Source organism: Penicillium arizonense (assembly GCF_001773325.1).
Source record: "Penicillium arizonense strain CBS 141311 chromosome Unknown PENARI_contig078, whole genome shotgun sequence".
In the NCBI taxonomy this organism is placed as follows: domain Eukaryota; kingdom Fungi; phylum Ascomycota; class Eurotiomycetes; order Eurotiales; family Aspergillaceae; genus Penicillium; species Penicillium arizonense.
In genome coordinates this window covers 5,974-21,867 of record NW_019173355.1, presented here as the reverse complement: position 1 = coordinate 21,867, position 15,894 = coordinate 5,974, and the positions used below count along the sequence as shown (strand labels likewise).

The following is a 15,894-nucleotide window of genomic DNA, read 5'->3' as shown; positions in this document are numbered from 1 at the left end:
TCTGCGTCAACAACAATCCTCGCAGGGAGGTGCTGCGAAAACAAGACTACCTCGCAGGATAGGTCTGCGTCAACAATAATCCTCGCAGGGGGTGCTGCGAAAACAAGACTACCCCGCAGGATAGGTCTGCGTCAACAACAATCCTCGCAGGGAGGTGCTGCGAAAACAAGACTACCTCGCAGGATAGGTCTGCGTCAACAACAATCCTCGCAGGGAGGTGCTGCGAAAACAAGACTACCCCGCAGGATAGGTCTGCGTCAACAACAATCCTCGCAGGGGGGCGCTGCGTTACCAAGTGGACTCCGCAGGGGGACGCTGTGATGACAAGTGAGACCCGCAGGAGACCGCTGCGTTAACAAGTTCTCTGCAGGAGACCGCTGCATTACCAAGTTCTCCGCAGCCTAGGTCCTGCGTCAACAAAGCGCCTCGCAGGGACATCTGCGACACCAAGAGTCTCCGCAGCGGCATCTGCGACAAAAAGACCCTCTAGCCCGTGCAGGCACCCCTTCGTGGTGCTAGGGACCAGTATTCGAGTATTCAAGGGTACTCGAAGAAGCAAAGATCTGCGCACCATCTTGATGACATATTTCGTATTTCAAAGGATATTCATCGGAGAAATAAAATGAGCCCTAGATAGATGCAAACCAATCGTCGGAATCGTAAATTCAAGATTCAACCTTCGTTATCGAGAGCCGTATTCCCAACCCTCCTGTCTTCATGGTTTGCGGTCGGCTAGTCTTCCCGCCGCAATAGAATGTATCTGCCATCAGGGCGTGGAGCGAACAAAATGGTGAGTATTTTGGTGCGTCGTGGATGTGTTGACCGGGCGTTTGATGAGCGTTGATGGTCGTTGATGAACGTTGATGATAGTGTGGATGAACGTTGATGAGTGTTGATGGACGTTGACGATTGTATGGACGAGGGTGTTGATGTGTGTTCTGTGGTATATGGCCAGGCGGTGAAGTTGAGTGGTGGTCACTAGACTTCAGCAAAGCCAATCAAGCCCATTTCTACGCACAACTACGGTCTTGGCATTATAAACCTGCTGATTAATGCCTGTTTTTATGCATGTTCTAGTCTGTAAGCCCAGACATCGGCCCGACGTTTTCCCTGGCTTAATCCGGGGGTTCAACTACTCCAAGAAGCAAGATATCAAGAACCAACGGCAAAGACCTGGTAATAAAAGTCATGGATAATAATGGCTACACTATGAACCAGAGTGCATAGGAATTACCAAGAAAATGTCTAATTTGACCAGGATTTTGTACTTTTCTGGCACTTGGAGGATTAGTGAGCGTCAGTACGTAGGTATATATATTTCATGTAGACAGAAGTAGGTGCATCTTCCTGTTCAAGTATGACATTTTCAATGGTGGAACTCCTCATTTGTAGGTTTATAGGATCACTTTTATACCAAAAACTAGCTAATTCCTCACAATTAGTGTCCGTTTCCACAGATAATTGATACTGGGAAAACCTGCATTACTTATGCAAATGCCAAGAATTGGAATGTTTGTATTGTTTTCGGCCCATTGGGCCCCCACGAAAGCCCAGGGGGCTTCTACCTTAGGCCTATAGTCCATCTGCGGGTTGGGGTCGATTTGGGCCTTGGGCTTTTGGTCCGGTGCGGAAGTCTACATATGACAGAGATATCAGTTTCATTGTTTAATCCTGCGCTATCTGGCATCACTTGCTACGATGGGTCCCCTGGTGGATACACAGTAAAGTACGCACACAGCCTCCAATTCGATTGAGGTGGTCGAATGCAAACACCAAATTTCCCTCGGTGAAGCTATAATCAGGCAAAACGCCCATGATCAGACCTACCAGGTGTAGAAGAAGCATTTAATGAGGAGCGCTCGAAATATGATTTTTTGCTCAAATAATTATGGTGATGCGATAGACTGTTCCTCGCGTAGTCAAATTTATCGCTTAAGGCGGCTTGCAAGTCACTCAATCCTGCTCTACTGTAGACTGCCTATATCCACAACGGTCGCGAGAGTCAAAGTGGATTTTCGCAACAAAGACAACCAAGTAATTGAGGGCTTTGGCTCAAGAACATCCAATAGGCTCCTTCTACAAATGGGAGCCGTCGCACCTTTGTCAGTAATCCCCGCCAGCAATTACGATTTATATTGCGAGCCCATCTCCCATGTAGCAACCACACCGCACTCAAATTGGCGATCACTGCTTTTTGGGCGTGGTATCCGAGTTCATGCGATCAAATATACTCTACTGCGTAGAGAACATGGTTGCAGCCCGATCGGGTCTGGCAAGCGCCATCCTGACCAGATCTGGTAAAGACGATTCCGCCAGCATTTACGACGGACGTTTGTGATACGATCTACTTGGCTTGGAGCCGCAGCAGACATGCCCCTTATCCCCTCCGCAAGCAATCATATGAATGCTGATTAGGGGTAAAAATTTTAGCATCGGTTGCCATAATCAAAGAGTACGCATAGCAGGATGGCTCTGAGTAAAGTTGTGCAGACATCCAACTCACCTTTACAAAGGATCTGCTTGAACAGTGATATGCCAAATGTCGTCCAGGGCGCGAGGTTTGACAAAATATATTTGATGCCCAAGGACAGGGGACGTAGGGGACGTAGAGAGCTCGGCCATTCCCTGAGAAAACCGCTTGCACGCGATATGTCAGAAGACGATTTTGGTGATAGATACACGTGCTCGGGTTGACTAACCTGCAGATGCAGTGACATCCAGGGGAAATGGTCTTTGCACACGTTACTCCAGCTTGGATAGGAAAAAGCGTGCTTAGGCATCCGATCCAGCCAGCGTATATCCAAAGACACCACAACAGTTCTGACGGTGCTCTTGATGCAGCGTCGTGCATGTCTGGTTGATTCATTTTCACTTGTTCGTTTCCGCTTGTTAGCTCCACCCGCTGGAATATATCGACCGGCTCAGCAACGCGGAGTAGGATCAGGTGAAACTATCGGACGGCATCTCTTTGCTCGTGCTCTCTAGTTGACTCGGCTATGACTCGACACCCTACCGTCTCCTTTTATCAGTTCGTACCTGATATGGCCAATGTTCATCTGTAGGCTCGAAATAATGGGGTCCCGCCTCACCTTCTCCTTGCACGCAGACTTAGACTCACAGCCTGCTCGTCGGCGAAAGTAGGACTCGTCCGCCATGAGTCAGACTGAAACATGAGCTCATCCCGGTGCCTGTCGAGCTGCCAGGCATCAAAAGACGTGAGATGCGAATCGAGGATAATGAGGATCACCCATTGGACGTCAGGAGTTTGATCCACAAGGAGGCTATTCTTTCGCGGTGTTCGAATGCCGAAACACGGTGGTATAGGCCCATTACGGTTTGGGCTTCGCATCGGGTAGACACATTAGCATATGGCCTGATGCACATAGTCGACTGAGAGAAGGGCCGAGACGATCTGGACCTTACATTGGCTCATCATCGATGCCACCAGTAGTTATGTGGAAATGATAGACAGCATGCGATCGCATCGGTATAGGGGAGCTCGAGCAGAGAAAATGAGAGCGTCCTGTTGTACGATACGAGTCAGCAAGGCTTACCACTTGGACGAGTTGTTATGACTTACCTGTTCATAGAGTTTGCAGAGGGCACGCTGTGTACGCTTGGGACGAGACGATCAGTGAGCTTCGTGGTCATATGAACTTGCCAAACAGATCACTTACAATCCTCTTCGGCAAAACAACGCACACGATTCATGCCATGTTGTATTCTGGTCCGTCGCACTCTCCGGCCGTTGCTCCAAAAAAGCCGGGCTGTGGCGCAACGCGCATTCTCTCGGGCAGCATAGGGCGTGACAACCTCACTAGGCACAAACAATCATATAGTCGTGATGGATGAATGTTTCGCAATGCGGACGGCCAGACACTCTCGCCATTCATGGAGTGAAGGCGGTGAGGGCGAAGACGCGATGGAGCACGCGTCGTAATGACGCCTTGATCTTATGTCCGATCCGGTGATAGGACTCCCAACAGGGATGTTTCACGTGGCAGTGGACTGCACAAACAACTGATATAGCGCAGCGGAAGGCGCGATAAATTACTCACATTACTTTACCAGAAAGAATGGACGTCCTAAGCTTACATGCAGTGAAGCTCGCAATCGGATGTCCGCACCTGTTATTGGCCGCTCCTTTGATTCACTCCACCTAGGGTATGATGTGTGGTCTGAAGCGACGGGGCCAAGAATAGTGTGTAGGCAGTGGCTTTGTGCAGATCACTAATAGGGATGCTGTATCCTCAGCGCCCTTTGGTGCGATGTCAATGTTCACTGTCATTTATTAGCTTGCAGATCGACGAGCTAATCCATCACTTACATACCCTGGTGGCCAAGTCTAGGGACGAAGAGACGGCAAAGAGCTGTGGCCCTTGCGCTTGTGCATTGTGGTCAAATATCCTCGGTTCTATTGGAATCGCATCGCCTTCGAGATCAGTAAAATTCCAGACAGGTCAGACTAAATTTACGTACCTGCGACGTGTATATTCGCGCTTTTGCCTCGGGGATACACACATGGGCTGTACGGTAGATCAGCTCAGTCTACTGCTGCGGCGGAAAGATCTTCGCATAGACACTTGGACCGCCAGTCTAAGTCTTGTCTCTTTGGTCGGCTGGCTGGTTGGCACAGTGAATCCGAGAACAGTATCTTTCACAGGCACTGTCTGGCTTGCCGGCCCACGATGTATTCTAAACATGTCAGTACAGTGGAAATATCGGTTCTGGTTCAAAGGGAAGAACTTATCGACTGCCACAGACACAAGCCTGCTCGACTTTGCGTAATCAAGTGAATAAATTGTAGAGCAAACAACTGGGGGCAGAGGACATATTTATAGACTACTCGGCTTCTTCTGTTGCGTAAGTGCTCTGCTTGGTAGAACGCGTTGAGGGACAACTCTCTTAATTGAGGCCTGTTGAAACCCATGTCTTCTTTTTACCGCAGTTATTTGCAGCGACATTTCTGATGCCTTTAGATGCTCAGTGAGAGCGACGAGCAAGAGTGGTGTTGAGAAAAAGGATGCTGGGTCGGTCAAGAAACGTTGGCTGACGGTCGAATCCTTCACGGCTCTCTAAATTTGAGGCTTTGTGGGAGATAGTCCGTCCGCAATGACAGGCTCATATTTCTTGTTCCGATACCCCAATTATGAGTCATTCAACGTTGAATCACCGAAAAGCGCTTACAATTTCATCTCTCGAAATCATGGACTTTTTTTCCTAGCCTCGCTTTAGTGTTATGTGTTGTTGTGTTGAGATGTGGGTCTGTCCGTCTAGACTGCAGAAAGCGAGGTCGTGCTCGACCCGTCAACCCGTTGAAGCTTGGCCACAGGTTGTCAACACTCAATTTCCGAAATTGACACCATGAAGACGCACCAAATTTTTTTTTTTTTGGTTTTGTTTTTTTGAAATTCTTTTTTGATGATAAGTCTCACAATATTCCATTTGTCGGATTTCCGAGATGTTCAACGAAAGAGAAAGAAGTGTCTGATTGAAATATATATCTTCAACAAGCGTTCATCCGGCCCTCAAATCGTGAGGCTTGATCAGTTTCCCCGACCGACTATGCCTATTGTTGAATACGCTGTCAGCAGCCGGCTGAAAAGTAAAGCAACTACAGCCAGAATTTGACTGCTTCGATTGACCGTTAACCCAGCCCGTAAACACCTGCGTCTGCATAGTCTATAAGAGACACAGAGGATCAATGGAAATTGTATTAACCAGACTCGTGAGTTTCTCCTGCGGGCAAAATGGATGCACAGGTCAGCTCGAAAGACCAGAAAATTGGAGGAGATCAGCCGCCCAGTGAATTGCCAACCCTTAGCGGAAAAGACAAATCGCAGGAAAGTTTCGACCATGTCCCATTGGTAAGTGTGACGACTCGGCTTCAATTACTTTGCTGACTACTATAGCCCTCACAACAGGATGCAGATACAAGAAACGCCCTGGCGACCGAACCCTTTCAACCAACCTTGAAGGTCCTAGCAGACCTCGAACGCGACGATCCCAAGTTCGCCTTTCCAGCAGCTCGACTTGTTGGACTCTATCGACGTCTCTGGGAATCCTGTGTTTCCAAGCATATCGATGGCCAGAAGCTAGAGCAGAGCAATCAGATCTTGAAGGAAGCTGGCACACACCTGCTTAAAGAGAGGGACGGTCTTCAGCTTCGCCACGACAAGGAGCTGTCTCGGCTGCGCTTCTTCGAGCAGGCACTGGAATCATCTCGGGGTCGACTGACTCGCGTACTCGATGACTGGAATCACCCTTCCAGACTCAATCTGGCAGGGCTGCCAGACATGGCAAGAGAAGAGTGAAGGATTGTATATTCTTGATTGTCCTATGTCTTTTACAATGTGGAAAGTATACAACGATGTATCCAACGATGTCGCAATGAAGAGTTACCGCAGGGAAAGAAGCTTATGTCTTTTTGATTGTTCACATTAAGAAGGCATATTATAGCCTTTGCGGAGTGTGTCAGCGGATAGTCCCGTATGTTCTAGTGCTACTTCTATTACTTCAATATATTATAGACAAAAATATGGATTCAGTGATAATGTGGACAGTGTAGCTAGCGGAGGAAGGGTCGATTGACTCGGCCCTCTCGCATTGCATCAAAAGAGATACTTGGGGTAGACGTCGCCAGCCCTAACAGACCACCCAACCTCCCCCTTGGAGACCGCTTCAACAATTCTTGACGAGAGTTGTCGTCTTCCATTCTGCTTTGAATGGCCTTCTGGATGCAAGTGTTCCGTGCTAGATCCAGGGATCTTTTCAGACTGAAGTATTTAAATCTGGGATTCACCACAAGTGCATCAACAATCGAGAAATGTCCACCCTTGACTGCCAACATCAATGGATCCTCAGAACATCGATTCCTGAGGCTTACATCAATTCGATCATGGCGTAGCAGTGCCTGGACCATCTCCAAGTCACCGCCACGGGCAGCCATGCAGAGAGCAGTGTCGTGAGTTGCGATCGTGCTTTCATTGATTTCCAGACGTGCGTCTTGTTGCACTAAAAGTCGTACCACATCGAGATGGCCATGTGCAACCGCTCGACAAATAGGCGGATCTATTAAATCCATTCCATTAATCTCCACGCCCGCCATATTCAGTAGACGAGCAACCGTGTCCACACTTCCGTGCGATGCGGCAGCAGAGATTGGAGAGTGGCCTGCAACACAGTGATTGAGATCTATTCCTGGCACCGCAAGCAGCTGCCGTAAAACTGCAGTGTCCAATCTGGCTGCCGCGTGATGTAGCGATGTAGACGGCCCCTCGCGCCTCCCGTAGCCTCCGACGAAGTTGATATCGATGCCGTTCTCGGCCAGTAGCCTTTCGGTTATCTCATCGTATGACAAGTACGTTGACAGCCAAAGAGGCGTATTGCCTTCTTTGTCTTTGCAGTCCACATTGGCACGAGGGTAACTCAGGAGCATATTGACCACTTCGAGGCGTCTGCCTTGAACGGCGAGATGGAGGGGCGTATCACCATTCGGGTCGTGGGCGTCCAAGTTCAGACCCTTTTGCCCCAGAAGCCGCTTGACAGCATCTACCGAGCCATATGATACTGCTTGGTGAAGAGGTAGCTCAGCCTCCTGTGATGATTGGGTACCAAGAAACACCTTGGCCATCGGATCGTTTGAAAAAATCATTTCCATCACGGGTCTATTGAAGCGACGTGCACAGTCCCATGGCGAGTGGCCCGAATCATCCTGTAGATCAGGGTCGCTGCCACTAGAAAGTAGCAGATGCACGAACCCTAGTCTACCTGCGAAGACTGCTAGGTGGAGCGCCGTTCGGCCGTGTTTGTGCTTGATGTCTACCTGGACGTTGGGTTGATTTAAGACGCTCTTGACGGCGGAAAGGTTTCCGTAGCGGACGGCATACCACAGGGCGCTCTCCCGCGCTTCATTTTGAATGTTGATGTCTAGGTCTCCACGACTGACCAAGAGGTCCCGTACAGCAGCGGAAGAGTATTTGAGCGCCCTCATTAAAGGAGTTTTGCCTCGGTAAAATGCATTGATGTTGGCGTTGTGCTGGAGCAAAGCCTCCGCAAGACCAACGTCGTATTTGACGGCCAGGTGCAACAGATTGCTGTTCTGAAATTTGATGTTGTATTTCCAGATGCTGGGCTGCAGTTTAAAATCAAAGTTTTTGCATGATTTTGCGAGGGCAAATAATGCACTACCGTCCAAATACGACACAATCCACAGCAAAAGCTCGTTGGGGAGCTCTCTGATGTTTGGCTGTAATGTATTAGCTCATCGGTAAACTCCGTAAGAACGAATTGAAACAGACCATGATTGGACAGCGGATGGAGCAAACGAAATGTAGATAGGCGTGAGGTGGGAGTTGTGAAAGTAGGATATGGGAGGCCTTTATATACCCACCTCAGCCAAATTCCGTGGTCAGCTAGGAGTGTAGTCTGTCACTCCGCTGAGAGGTGCATAGCAATCACACGGCAGCATCAAAGCCTTGCCAACAATGCTCAGGCGGAGTTGGAGAATCTTTGGAGTCTAGCTCCTGGGAACGCCAAAACTGTTCCTGGTAGTGTGTTGATGGCATGGGAACCGAATCTATCTCTACGTACCCACATCTTGCATCTAGTGCCATAAGAATAAATCACAACCTATCACTCACTTTGAAATTCCATAGGCAACCCAGAATTTCACCCAGCATTTGTCGACTATGCTGCCTACCGCAGTAGCCAATCTGTTCGCCAATGCATGGTCACCGCGGTCTACAGCCACACGTGCAGCTGATTTGAGCAGCAGTGATCTGGAATGATATCCCTTCTCGCAGGCCACTGGTTGGCCGTATAGTGGCGCATACTGCGTGCGAATGCATTCTCGGACGTACCGACTGTTTCAAGGAAGTGTTCCATGCCAGCCACGCAGCCATGTAGGTAAGGAGCCCACGCGATGGCATATAAAGCTGGCGAGGGAACGCTGCGGTGATTGCCCAACACCACCACAATCCGAAGCATTTTCTGCCTTTGACGACCACCTCAATAACTACCATGCTGCCTTGGAATCCGTTTCTGGTTTGTGAGATAGAGGTCAGCCCTAATGGCGGTCCCGGCTCCTGTTGCGGCATGACGAAAAAAGGCGAGCCATGCAAGAACTCGATCAAAGTTGAAGACACCAAGACCGGCCATCAAAAGTTGGCCACTCTCGCCAGAGAGCCGTTTGACTTGTCAACGTTGCAGTTGAAGCTCTGTGATATCGCCAGAGACTTCCTCTGCGCAAGATGGCACCGGCAACGGCAGGCCGACCAAGTTGGCCAGCAGTGGTATGAAACCGCCGTCCGCAACCAGGCGCGAGTACCACATTGCTCCAGAATGGCTTCTCCATCAGTCATTGTACATCCGGGCCAGCGTCAGACATCGTCAGCTTCCAGGCGACGCCCTGCATCAGACAACACCCAGCCATCACCACTACCGGTGCCCCTGTCAACCAACCCCGAGCCAGTGCAGCCATTCAATCCATTTGTGACTTCTGCAATGCTGCGGGCGAACAATGTTCCATGGCGCGTTTCGCCGGCCCAACCGGCTATTCTGGCGTCGGTCGCTAATATCTGGGCGGGTGTCCAAGACTTGACGCTCCAGAGTCTCACCCCAAGTGAAGAGGTCGACAGCATCCATTGTGTTTTCTGCCTGACCGAGGATGAAGACCATGCAAATGAGTGCGTGATCTTGCGTTGCCATCTGTGCCGAGCGCTCTCTCATCTATCCTGCGCGGAAGAGTGGTTGGAAAGGCGAGATACAGGATCTGGCACGTCATGCTGTGTGTGGTAAGTGTGGATGGCCTTTTTTCTGCAACGACCAGGATACTGATGACTACAGTCGAAACGAAGGAGCCCTAGATGCCTTGATTCGCCCTTTACGAATCCCCTTGTCGGATGCCGAGACACATTCCGTCCTCACAGCAAGTGACTCGTCTCCCGATGGTGGACCCCGTTGCTCGGCTAGACTAGCAGGGGCTCATCTACCGCGAGACCCGTCCACCTCTGCACCGCTTCGCCGGTCGGCACGACTCAATTCCACTCAGCGTAGGTGATCATAGATTACAGCCGAGTATGGCGGAAAACGGGACAAGCGACTGTCAATCGCACGCGAGGACACGTGACGACATACTCGGCAACGTGATCAGCAACAGAGGTCATAGCTGTGATATAGATAATTGGAGCAAGCTTAGCAAGAAATGAAATCCTAATTGTTAAACTCCAGAGTAAAACGCGGCCGTATCATCTTTCAAGTGCTGAACGCCATTACACCTCAGCCAAAAGCTACTGGCTGCTTCCTTGGTTTCGAAATGACTTATCTAGGACCTGTGCCGGTAGATGAAAGTGCTTTTTAATCATACAGCACCTAACAGCGGCGACCAAAGTGAAACAAACACTCCGATTCATCTCAGTGGAGCCGTGTCGCATAAGGCGGAGATTGGGGGCAGAAAAACCCAACTCGTGGGCTGGCGAGAGACTGACAAACTCTTATACTTGTTAACTGACTCTGGGAATCAATATGTTGACCCTAGGAACCTCGATATAATTTCTAGGAGCTTTTTACCCCTGGGAAATCCTCTTTATCTCCTGGGGCTATTTCTAATTCTAGGAAAATGAGATTACGTTCCTGAGTAAATACGAAGCTGGCTCTGGGAATACATTGACCAGATCTGGGAGCTGTGAAGCCCCTGGGAGCTTACTTTAGGGTCCTAGAGCTACTATACTGCCTTCCGAGATCGTAGAAGCTCTCACAAGACACCTTCACCAGACCTGCGCAGAAATCTGCGTCATTCGATCACTCCTAGAAGGCCAAATCATCGCTCCAGGAATCAAACAAATCGTCAACAGGAACGCGGCTTTGATTCCCCGAGGTGGGGGTACTAGACTCCAGAAGCTATGTTGGGTTTCCCGGGGACTACGTGGCTCCTAGAAGCTGCTTCTTTGCTCCCAGAAACCGCATCAATGGCTCTGGAAGCAAAAGAACTTCTAGGGCCAGATGTCCCTCCCTTTAAAGTGGATCAAGGGGCGTGCATGAGTGCGATAGATGTTTCAGATTAAGACCAATAAGCTCTCTAAGCGTTAAATTGTTATTTGCGATACCCAATAAAGTCTCTTTTCGGGTACCAACCTTAGTTCCGTTTTCCTTGTCGTTTCAGGGCATCAGCGTGCGGAACTCGTGGAGCACGCGTCACCAGTACTACCCTGCGTGAGTAGCCCGCAAACCTTTCGCTGGCTTCCCACTGCCAAACTTCTCGCTGTTCTCGACGCTGATTGGACAGTTTGCTTGCCAAGTACGCTACTATTCCTGCACTCCTGATTTGCCTGTTTATTGCAAACCCACATGTGCGAATGTCACGCTTTTTCCGCTCATTTCAGGGCCACAGCGTGCGCAGCGCGCGTCACTAGTCTCAATCGTGTTTGGTTGGATTCCTGATCATGTGCTTTTTGCATCTGTCTCCTTTTCCACCCTTGTATGCGCTTGTCCCCGCTGGTCTCTTGTCCTACCTGGTTTACAGGGATCATCCTGGTGCTTTGTACATACTAGCCCTTCCTAACCGCTACTATGGTTGCTATTTTATCAGTCTGCTGCTCTCCTTTTGCTATTCGCCTGTTCCTTAACCCTCGCTTTTGTCTTTTCCCCCCGTCCTCCCTATTAGTTCATCCTTCTCTAATCCTCACCTTCCTATTCTCTTAGAGCCCGCTTGCTTACGCATAATGATCGAGACTGAGGCAAATAAAGCCTCCTACCTTAACACCTTCTCATGACCAGGTGCTTCTCATGTTCTATTGAGTTGAAATGTACCATCCGCTAATTCAATTCTTCAAATCTTCAAATCACAACTCAAAACCCAATTGCAAACCTCGAGAGCCGTCTCCTTCGCCTTCTCCTCCTCAATCACCACACCATTGCTCTTTCGTTCCCACTTGATGCCCGCAATCCTGGCTCCCGTCTCCCCCCGATCCACTTTAGCCCCGCCAATCCCCCCTGGCACCTTAACCTGGAGAGAGATCCGCTTTTCCCCTCCCCAGCTCCCATACATATACACCTCAAAGCTGGTCCCCCCATCCTCCGGGTCGTCGGAGCAGCACATCCACTTATGCTCCATCTCCGACGGCTCAAATCCGTTGACCAGCTTCGTAACATCTGCGCGCCCCAGCGGCAAGTCCCACGGCGCGGTAACGGGGTCTTTGAACTGCCGTTGCCTCCAGCGACTGCCGTCGACGCGCGAGGCCGGAGGTTCACCAGGGTTGCCGTAGACGACGAAGTGTTGTAGCTTGGCCATTAGTTCGTTATCCATCTCCGGCCCATCATCGTGGGGTAGAGTGTCGTCGTTGTTAGGCGCATCATAGTCGTTGCCGGACATTGTTATATTTCCAGAAGCTTGGTTCGGATAAAGAATGGTGCAAGTTGCTTCAGAGAGTCATCCACGTACCCGCACCTAGCAGGAACACTTGTCCATTCAGGATGTGGTTCAGTCAGGACCCGGAAATTTTTCGGGCAAAGTCAGGCAGAAAATCCTTCGGAGAAATGAAGCGCGCCGAGTCAGCTATGGCAATCAGCAAGCGAGTGGACCGCAAAAACGCTGAATCAGCAAGATTTGAGTCGGCAGAAACTTACAGTTCCCTCAGCAGACCCACCCAAAAAGGCGGTGAACATAGCAGTCCACCGCCTGCTGCTTTAGCGACGCTGACACAGTCAGATCCCAGCCAATGATGAGGCAGATTTCTGCCGTTTCTGTCACGATAACCCGATTGGGTTGCTTCACCAGCCTGTTGTCATAGGCCTGTGTTAGGCGGTGGACCAAGGCGGTGACCAAGGCTGGTTATGGCGTAAACCTCTGTTTTTTCGGTTTTCTGAGGCGCTGCGGCTATTAGTCCTATCATCTCATTGGTCAACGCTGATTTGCATTGTGAAAGGATCAGTGAAGCAAAACAACTTCCCCTTTTCCTCGGACTTTCTCGTCCCTGCACTTGCTTTTCATCGTTTCAGGGCCATAGCGTGCGCAGCGCGCGTCACCAGTTGTGGTAGCCTGCATATCGTTTCGACAGTTGGATCCCAGGTCACGGTGATACATATAAATCTGTAGGAGTTGCTGTCTGTCAGGCAGGCACTACGCTAGGCAGCAGGGAGATGAGCTGCTGCGACTACAAATAGCAGGATCCTTTCATGGAGATTAAAAACAACACACTTGTACCTCAATTCAAGGTTCAACTCGCGAGGGGTCAGGGTAAATGAAATCTTCATCATCATCATCATCATCCCGACTGTAACTTACAAGAGTGACGTTTCCATGGTCCGAAGCTCGCAAGTAAGATAGATGACATAGAACGAACCATTCTTGACGATGTGGTCATATAGATCGTATTCACTGCAAGACCTATCTATGCTAGCTGTGTACCGTAAGATATACAAGAAAACTCCACTGCTCGAGAATATCATACAGCGTGATAAAGGCGGTTTAGGTTGTCGGCGTAGGTGGTGGCTAGCTGGAGTTCACCTTCACAGTGATATGTTTGCTCCAATCGACACCACTCGCGATTCATCGGGTCTATTATATGCATTAAGGCCAAAGCCAGGTGACGCTCAGATGGATCTGTTTGATTGGGATTGACTATTGACCAATCAACCCATTTTTTTTAGCTATTTTCTCGGCCGAGGTAAGCAGTGCAGCGGCTAGTTATCAAACTACCCCTTGAACTATAGAGCGGCAACTGACAGTCCTCACAGTTGAATTGATTGGTCACTGCTCAGCTCAGGTTGAATACCTGGAGCTAATCACTCAGCCACAATGAGGCCTGGAGATAAGGCTTCTATCGAAGACTCATTTCGATATACTCACTGGCAGTCTTCAGCCGTCCAATCAATCAATATGTACAGGCATCTTGCGAGGAACGTCTAGCCTGTTCTTGACATTATATACAAAGGAAGCGGTGTTGGAATGATAAGATGAGGAGTCATTCACGAGGCGCTTGCGTTGTTCAATTGAGCCCGCTGCATCATACTACAAAAATCACTCTCCAACTCGTGAGATATTCCACTAGGTGCGCAACCCAGCCTCGCTGGATGGACCAACGCTTACTTGGCTTCCTTATAAGCAGTTGCAGTCCAGGATTCGAATAAAACCCCTCCATATTGTTCAACATCTTTTTGGATGGCCTCCTCAACGGCAGCGGGCCATCTCCCTTTCTCTTCATCAGTCCAACCTTTTGTCATAGCATCCCGAAACCCATCCCACAAGATGAGCTTTTTCATTTCTTCGATATGCTCGGCTTTCCGTACAGTTCTCTCTTGTCTCACTTCCACTTTTGCCTCGCTGAATCCAGCCTCGACGACAAATTTGAACAGCACACTTTCTCCACTGAAGTCTAGGCTGGAAAAGATTTCAAGAGGCAGGCCGGGGCGAACAAGGCTCTGCGCTTGATGGATAACCGAGCACCATCCAGATCGCTTCCACGCAAGAAGCACTGCGACCCCGCCGGGCTGGAGAGTGCGGTAAATCTCACGGAGGCTTTGAGGCGCATCCGGGAAATGGAACACTGTGAACATGGCAATAGAGTGAGTGAACTTCCCATCAGGAATGCTGCTTAAATCCGGAGAGTCTGCCTTGACAGCCGTGATTCTGGGGCTCCACTGGCTATAGCACTCATTTGCTACGTCTAGCTTGGAAGTGTCGGTAATCAAAATCTCTGGGATTTCATCCAGAAACTTAGGGTCAAGCATGTCGAGAATGACTGAAGTGGCAGCACCAGCACCAGTGCCATTGTCGTGAACCACTGAAGACGAGGTAATCCTCGGTGTAAGATGTTTCAACGTTGGGGCAAACAAGGCACGTTCGGCGTCGGCATGAAAAGGAGAATAATAGCGGGCCTTGGCGTTGCGCTTGAACCTGTAGTCCCAATCGTGGTACCTCGAGGCGGACGGCGGTTTTGTCTTCCATTTCCACCAGTTAAGGTTAGTCGATGTCGTCTGATTGACCGATTTTTGCATTATGCTTGAATGCAGCTCCCTGTATGGGCCCTTCCGGAGCTTCGAGGGCTGTAAATGCTAATTGTGGAGGACACAAATCACTTTACGAAGAAGGCCTTTAAAAACCCATGTTTTTTGAGCCACGTTTCGGCCACGTTACGCTTGCACCAAATCCTAGGCTGATGTCAATCTGGTGACCAAATTTAGTTTTGTGGCATTTTGCAAGATGTTACTAAGCCATTGAATTCGTTAGCGAACACGAAGAAGGGAGAGTGGAGAAACTAATCGAACAAGGATGTCTTGACTTGCTAAAGAAAAAAGGGGGCTATGTAGTATGCTGTATTCATAGGCACTAGGTAGTTACTTGCCTACTTGCCTACTTACCAACTACTCATGCCCCTAGACAACCCCCCAGACGGAGCCCTAGACACCTACGGCTAGCACTTGTTGGGCGTCTCGTGATCAACGTCTTGCAGCTTGTACACTACGCGCTCAGAACCAAACATACGCGCAGATTGCGTGAAGGGCTGTGGCAGAATTGATTTTATTGTACTAGGCCAACATGCTGTTTACAAGAATCTTGAGGAGAGGAAGACGTCGGGAAAATGGGCACTGGCATTGTATTGACCCGTCAGATACCACTGTGGCTGGCTGATATCTGCAATTTTACAACCCCCCCTCCCCATGTTCCAGCTACAAGTTCCAAACGGGCTGGGGTGGGGATCCGGCGATCTGGCTTGATCCTGCCCACTTTCCTATTTTCTTCTGGATCCGAAGAAATTTAATGCGATTCAGATTGCTTCTGACAATACATCACAACTGTAAACAGTTAACAGTTATTTTTTAATGAATTAGCGATATATGCAGCGAAGTATTGCATAGATGGGCCCTCTCGAAGGCCTATTCGGTGTTGGGTTGTTT

The 15,894-nt window shown here is 49.5% G+C and overlaps 5 protein-coding genes across 5 annotated transcripts in view; 3 read left to right on the top strand and 2 right to left on the bottom strand.

Moving 5' to 3' along the window:
* Positions 1-5,750: 5,750 nt before the first annotated feature.
* On the top strand, positions 5,751-6,314 carry PENARI_c078G01244 (uncharacterized protein; the record flags this gene model as incomplete). Its single annotated transcript, XM_022637675.1, has 2 exons — positions 5,751-5,867; positions 5,913-6,314. 2 exons carry the CDS (start codon positions 5,751-5,753, stop codon positions 6,312-6,314), a joined length of 519 nt encoding a protein of 172 aa, XP_022482463.1.
* A 2,782-nt stretch (positions 6,315-9,096) lies between these two features.
* On the top strand, positions 9,097-10,235 carry PENARI_c078G05451 (uncharacterized protein; the record flags this gene model as incomplete). The annotated part of the gene is made up of 3 exons (XM_022637678.1): positions 9,097-9,794; positions 9,847-10,052; positions 10,231-10,235. 3 exons carry the CDS (start codon positions 9,097-9,099, stop codon positions 10,233-10,235), a joined length of 909 nt encoding a protein of 302 aa, XP_022482469.1.
* Positions 10,236-11,827: 1,592 nt separating this feature from the next.
* PENARI_c078G01842 (uncharacterized protein) lies at positions 11,828-12,370 on the bottom strand (the record flags this gene model as incomplete). Its single annotated transcript, XM_022637676.1, has 1 exon — positions 11,828-12,370. The coding sequence occupies one exon, from the start codon at positions 12,368-12,370 to the stop codon at positions 11,828-11,830; it is 543 nt and encodes a 180-aa protein (XP_022482464.1).
* Positions 12,371-14,082: 1,712 nt separating this feature from the next.
* On the bottom strand, positions 14,083-14,994 carry PENARI_c078G09304 (class I SAM-dependent methyltransferase; the record flags this gene model as incomplete). Its single annotated transcript, XM_022637680.1, has 1 exon — positions 14,083-14,994. One exon carries the CDS (start codon positions 14,992-14,994, stop codon positions 14,083-14,085), a length of 912 nt encoding a protein of 303 aa, XP_022482468.1.
* Positions 14,995-15,855: 861 nt separating this feature from the next.
* Positions 15,856-15,894, top strand: part of PENARI_c078G11278 (uncharacterized protein) — a gene marked incomplete at both ends in the record, with an annotated part of 1,317 nt that continues 1,278 nt past the window's right edge. The window contains one exon of the mRNA XM_022637681.1: positions 15,856-15,887. Within this exon, the coding sequence (XP_022482466.1) occupies positions 15,856-15,887 (32 nt within the window). The remainder of the gene's footprint in view (positions 15,888-15,894) is intronic.